The 6,924-nt window shown below is 41.3% G+C and overlaps 1 protein-coding gene across 1 annotated transcript; it reads right to left on the bottom strand.

The window, feature by feature from the left end:
- LOC110437594 lies at nt 1,238-2,495 on the bottom strand. Its single transcript, XM_021466072.1, has 4 exons — nt 2,218-2,495; nt 1,923-2,136; nt 1,326-1,823; nt 1,238-1,246 (listed from the first exon to the last, which is right to left on the bottom strand). Exons 1-4 carry the CDS (start codon nt 2,493-2,495, stop codon nt 1,238-1,240), a joined length of 999 nt encoding a protein of 332 aa, XP_021321747.1.

Raw genomic sequence — 6,924 nt, 5'->3', positions numbered from 1 at the left:
GCATTGCACGCTGCATGGAAAACTATTATAATTGGGTTAACAAATATATAGGGGCCAACAATTTTGAAGAGCTTGTGATGGATTACCTGTAGGGCTGCTCGTAATTCGGTAGCTTCATCTGGAGCACCCTGAGGGATCATCAATGCCCTTCCTTGTTCAGCGACTGTCCTCAGGATTTCGGTACCCTGCTCACAAATACTATGAGTATAAATCCTTTGACAATAGGCAGTTATCAATAAAATACAAATCAATTGTGGACATTTCCTTCTATTATGACCCGGCTTGTGGCACTTAGAGCAACGAGATTTTTGGGTGTCTTCTACAAAATGAGTGCCAACCTTGCTACTAGTGGACCGACCTTTGGTAGCTCGGTCCATGTCCATCTTAAACCGCTTCCGTCTCCTCGGGCCTCTACTCTTCCATAGTAACCCTAAATCAGCCACGTACTTGGGTCCATCATAAGTGGGCCATTGGCTCTCGTCTAGAAATGGCTCAAATTGAGGGTGCCATGTACTTCTTAGATTTGTCAATGAGAACTCCACGGCCATACGGGGAGGAATCTCAGCGTCGACACGCCTAAGACGACAAGCTGTGATCATATGAGAGCAAGGCCTGTGGTATATTCTTGGTTTCCCACAGGTGCATCTATTTTCATTGATTATGACCTTATGTTTTCGAGCGCCTCGATCCTCTCCACCAATGTTGGTTCCTCCTCCCTCAAGAATCTCATAGCCATGTCTTATTGGATCAAAACATGAACCCTTCTGTCGCTTTGATTTTCTCTTAGAGAAAGCTAGTTGCTCGGTGGCTAGAAGTGGCCAAGTTTTCCCTTGCAACCATAGGGATCTAGCATGTTTCTTCCGCGCAACGAACCAAGAGTTGAGCTTGTAGAAAGTGAATGAGGCAATAGCGGTAACAGGCAGCCCACGACAACCTCTAAGAAGACTATTAAACATCTCTGCCATGTTACTTGTCATGAAACCCCATCTCGAACCACATGTGTCGTATGCTAAGGTCCATTTCTCCTTTGAAGGCATCAAGTCACTCAAAAACTGTCTACCATCATCATTTGTAGCTAACTTAAGAGCTTCTAGCTTCTCATTGAATAGCTTAACCTCTTGCTGCCTACAAACCTCCTCGAATAACTTGAAGTTGTCTTTTGTGTGGTCACGTCGTATAAGATTCTGAGCAAGGTGTCTTGTACACCAACGATGATGTATTTGCCCATAACCAGGGATCACCTCCTCTACAGCATTCAGAATCCCAGCATGTCTGTCGGATATCACACAAACATCACGTCCAGGGCCGATTACAACTTGTCTAACGAGTCTAAGGAACCAGCACCAACTATCGGTGTCCTCCTTCCGAACAATGGCAAAGGCTAACGGCACAAGCTGGTCTTCGACATCTGTCCCAATACATATAAGCATTGTGCCCTCGAACTTCCCTCTAAAAAATGTGCCATCAATTGATACAACGGGCCTACAATGCTTGAATGCTTCAATGCTCTGACCGAAAACCCAGAAAGCCCTACCAAACACCTCCCGGCCGTTCCTTGATTCACCGACCTTAGGCACGTACTCAAAGTGCGTCCTGGGATTTGCCGCTTTCATTGCGTTCAACATTACCGGTAGGCGCTCATACGCTTCTTCCCAATTACCAAATATTATTTCCAATGCACGCTGCTTTGCTCTCCATGCTTTTCCATACTTCACGTAGTAGTTGTATAGTTGGAAGATTGTCTCAACCAACGCGGACACCGTTATGGTTGGCATATGCTTCACAATAGGGCACAATTGCCTTGCAATGAACCTAGAGTTGAGCTGCAAATGAGTGTCTTTTGCGTCAGCACTAGCACAAGTATGTGGTTGATTAACTGAGGTAATCTTCCATTTGCCTGCCCTTGTTTTCCTAGCACATACTCTCCATTGACACAATTGTTCCTCACAAGCCACGGTGTACCTCTTCTCCTTATATGAATTGATCACCCGAAATGGACGGTGGTGGAGAATTGAGTACTCTTGCAACCATGATTTCAACTCATCCATTGTGGCAAACAATAAACCCTTGCGTATGATGGGACAAACACTAACATCAGGGATGCTGCTCTCGTTTAGCCCACCATCAGCAAAAGCCCTATGACCATGGCTAAGGTCCTCGAAATCACCAATTGAAGGCTCTCTATCAGGCAACACCCTCCTCAAAATCTCTATTTACCTTTTAGTGAGACGACGAACGGGGCGATCGTCATCGGAGTCAACATCCGCCACATCCTCAAATATCTCATCATCTCCATCTACTTCGATATCTAATCGATTGGTGGCCCGAGCATCGCCAAATTCTTCTTCACCACTAAGATCATCCTCATCACTAAGGTCATCATCAATGGAATCATCACCACTAGCGTCATGTAAACCCTTTTCTGAGTCACCTATTACATATGAGTCATCATTGTCCTCATTGTCAGTGTTGCCCTGGACATCTCTATGCTCCATTGTATTGCCTTCAGCATATCTATCGTCCTCAGCCCATCCAACACCATGCTCGGGAAAACCTAGCCCTTCAGCACCACCATATTCATCATGCTCCTGTGATACTACCACTTGGCTATCACCATACCATGGTTGTGTGACAATTATTTCTTCTTCCAAAGAAGGACCGACATCTACGCGAGCGGGGGACGGTCGGTATTCTACTCTTACAGATGACTCCTTGCTACCAACTAAATCCAAAGAACGGACTTCAGAGGCCAAAACAACCGCCTTGTAATGAGTCCATTCTAAGTCACTTGATATTGGCAACAAACGCTTGATACGTGGACCATTTGCCGACCCAACATCTATCACGCCTTGAATCTGAACAAAATCCACATCATTCCAACCTAACTTTAATTTCACTTCCTCTAACAATTGGGCCAATGTGGGCGATTCACCAAAAATCAACAATTGCTCACTCATTTTCTCAAATTTGACACTATCATCTCTTGTCCTAACAACACGGCCTCCATGATGCAACCTCACTAATTTATCCATCTACAACCATCACACATCGAAATATTATCATATATATATATATATATATCATCATATAAATATCTACTTCATTAAAAACAAATAACAATAACTAAGAAACCCTAACACAATGATAAAAGCAATACCTATTAAGGTTTGAACATAACAACATACTAATTAACGTTCTCCACAACACCAAAGCATGTACATTTCAATCAAACTCATACAAACCCTAACACAATGACCAAATGAACAACCACCACCTTCATCCTATGATTTCCAACAAAAACAACCAATGCAGCAAAATCTACACGGATAGAATGGAAGAGGGGAAGGAGTATTACCTCGGGACCAACTTGAAGGGACTGATTTGGGCCCCTAGCCACTCCCTAATGGCTAGGGTTTGAGGGTGCGGCGGGGTAAGGAGAGAGAGAGAGGTGGGAAGAGGAAAGACTGAATGGAGGGAGGAGGAAGAAGGCCGCGCGCGGCTCTGTATGGCCCAGACCTCGGCGTCAGACGACTCAACGCCGAGGTCAGTGGCTCGGCGCTAAATGGCCGCACGCCGAGCTGTTTGGGCCGCAAGGCCAAAATGGGCCGTCCACCCCGCGCCCCCGACCTCGGCGTGCCAAGAGCTAACGCCGACATCCGCGGCTCGGCGTTAATTGATATGACGCCGAGGTCCCATCCCCGGGTTTTATACGACCAAGGTTGGTGATGACGTGGCATAACCTAGGCGTCAACTGACATAACGCCGAGACGCGAATACTCGGCGTACGGTCACATAACGCCGAAAAACGGTCTATTTTTGAAAATTGTTTCGCCAGGAGTCTTTTTGCAAAAAATGTTTTAAAAAAAGCCAAATTGCAAAAATTTCACGGCGGCGGGCGGCGGCAGCAACGGAATTGGTGTTTTGGGAGGCTTGCGTGCGCGTGCAGGCAAGGCAATATAGCCTTTGGTTCGGGGCCCACCTGCAGTGACGGGGTGGTTACTAACTCGTGGGGCGAACGGGGTGGATCGGAACGGGAGACTGGTTCCTTGGTTCCCACGTTTTTGACCCAACGTGGCCACGGTGTTAAGGTCAAGGGCACGCCCAATTGAGACAGTAGCAAAAAAAATTTTGGCTCAAAAGACCGAGAGTTATTGTTTAGTTTTTTTTTTTGCAAAATAGACACGGTAGCGTTATCGTTTGTATTTAATAAATATTGTCCAATTTGTGGACTATCCTCAAAAGATTCGTCTCACAAATTACAGATAAACTATGTAATTAGTTGCTTTTTATCTATAATAGCAAAAGTGCCCGTGCGTTGCAACGGAAAAAAAGAAAAAATTAGTTCTAACAACCATAAAAAAATCACAAATTATCAAAAATGTTTTTTATTGCAATGTAAAGGCTATAATCTTGAATGAACTTGTCATGTGTCCATAAGGTAGACTTTTAGTAAGAGACAAGCATAACTGCAGAAGATTTAGCATTGGGTCAACTAGAACTTGAGCCCCTATGCCAGTACACCACTGGATGTATGGAGGCCCTCGTCCCCGTTACAAATTTATAGTCACTAAAGCTTACAATCTAAGGCTAAATGTACAAAATAAGAAAGATGTGCCTCTCATAGCATATGTTTATAGTTCCACCACTGAGCACTAACTTAAATTTTAGCTTGATCATAATATGTGTATTCAAACATGCATCACTTTAGAGAAAACAAACTCTAAATCAAATTATTCATAATGAAAAGTTTTATTGGGGTAAAGCATCAGTGCCTTGGCCAAGACTCAAAAAGAATTGTTACACATTTTGTTATTATAAACCTTGAACTTTGAAGATTTTTTTGATAGGAGTATAATTATTTTTGGATCAGTTAGATTTAAATTGTTAGTTGTAGTTCAAATTAACTATTAATCTCTTTAGATTTTAGCCGTTACATGCGAATGCTAAAATATCTATACACTCACATTCCACACATTTACGCTCCACCGCATGAAGGCATCTTGTGATGTTCCTCCTCTCTCTCTCTCCATCCTAATTCCCTATCCACCGCATGCATCCTAATCCCCCCCACCCAGTTCAATGTACATTAATAGTAAGCCTTGTTTAGTTCTAAAAATTTTTAAGATTTCCCGTCACATCGAATCTTACGACACATGCATGGAGTATTAAATTTAGACAAACACAAATACTAATTACACAGTTTGCCTATAAATCGCGAGATAAATCTTTTGACCCTAATTAGTCTATGATTGGACAATATTTACCACAAACAAATCAAAGTACTACAGTACCCAAAATCCAAAATTTTTGCCAACTAAGTTTGCTAAAAATTGTTTGCCACATTTTGAGTTTTAGCAACTTGCTAAAAGATTTGGCAAGTGAAAAAAATGACATCTCCAATAGTTTGCTATTTGGGCTTTATCAAATTAAAAAAAGGCCCACACCCCAACTACCCCAGAAACCAACTAACGATCCTTTTTACAATGACTAGCAACAACTTCCACCTCTGGACTAGACTGAGTTTCTTGCTGAGTAATTGAAATGTTAATGTCATCCAAACCAGAAACATGGTCATGTTGTTTGTCCAAAAGAATCCTCGACAACGACTCTTCTCCTTCATTCTCCATAACTGTAACAAAACAAACAACGATGGATGAGAACCACTCACCGAGTCGATTTTTAGGAACTGAAGGATATCGGACACATTAATAATACATAGTACTGTTCAAGATTGTTAAAAAAAGTACGTTTATAGTTGTCTACCTGACAAACAACAAATCGAATTCAATGGTACAAAATAAATAAACTTGACCTGGCAACTCGAATGTGATACAAGATGTACCCAATAACCAACGAATCACACCATTCAAACTTCTTTTTTTTTACTAGGTAGCGTGCCCGTGCGTTGCTACAGGATAGCTAACATTTTTTATTTAAAATACATAGTTCGCATAATAAGATAATAATATTATAATCTATTTATTTAAAATATCTGTTGGACATATGTATTTGTTGGCATATTATAATCTATTTGTTTGACATTCTAATTTGCATTGCAGGTATAGCTTCTAATGTGTGTATGCAATAGTTGCTCAGATAAAACATATAGAGTCGGATGGCTTATGTGGTGAGCCTTGGTGCTGCCTTAGTTTTTGCCTTAGTTTAAAAAAACAAAAAATACATAACGTCTGATACGTACGTCAGATGCACACATGCTTATACACTCGTATAGAGGGATGGAAATACACTCGTACGGAGGGATGGGAAGCTAGATACGGTCACGGCTATTACAACTGCTTGACAAAATATAAATTGTAGATACGGGCACGACTTGTAAATTTTACAATTTTTAGAAGATTTTTAGCACAAAATGATAGCTATTCCATACCAACCCATGACCATGAGTATGCTGTCTAGTAAACCAATAATAATAAAATACAATTTATTTATTTACAATAAAACACTTCAAGTAATTATGCCATCACATAAGTATGTATAGAGCATCTCCATGTAGAGTTTGATAAGCCAAATGAAAATCCCTAAGAACAACAACAAATATGGAGATAGTGAGATATTATTTGTGCAGAAAAATTTGAATTAAAAAAATGCAATTATGAATCAATAAAGTAATATTAACTCGTCTATGGCGTTAGGACCTCCTTATATACAATATTTTTTGTGAAAGTTCCATCCGTTGTTGGGGTCTTCTTATCCTTATCCTTTTTATTCAACGCATTCTTAGGTTTTTTTTTCCTATGGTATTCTTTTTAGCATTTTTCTTCTCCATATTTTTGGCCTTCTCCTCTTGTGCCTCCGCATCAGATGGTAGGGCAAGGATCTTAATATTCGTTCTTGATGTGGCTCTAGACATCGCAATGTACAACTGGCTATGAGAGAAGACCGGTGCGGGCAGGTACACACCCA

The sequence above is a fragment of the Sorghum bicolor genome, chromosome 8 (genome assembly GCF_000003195.3).
Source record: "Sorghum bicolor cultivar BTx623 chromosome 8, Sorghum_bicolor_NCBIv3, whole genome shotgun sequence".
NCBI classification, from domain to species: domain Eukaryota; kingdom Viridiplantae; phylum Streptophyta; class Magnoliopsida; order Poales; family Poaceae; genus Sorghum; species Sorghum bicolor.
This window is presented reverse-complemented; position numbering and strand designations above follow the sequence as displayed.

Coding starts and splice junctions, on each gene's coding strand:
- LOC110437594 (XM_021466072.1), bottom strand. CDS start 2,495: ATGGAGCATAGAGATGTCCAGGGCAACACTGACAATGAGGACAATGAT. Junction 2,137..2,217: donor GTTCGTCGTCTCACTAAAAG/GTAAATAGAGAT, acceptor CCATGGTCATAG/GGCTTTTGCTGATGGTGGGC. Junction 1,824..1,922: donor AACAATTGTGTCAATGGAGA/GTATGTGCTAGG, acceptor ACTCATTTGCAG/CTCAACTCTAGGTTCATTGC.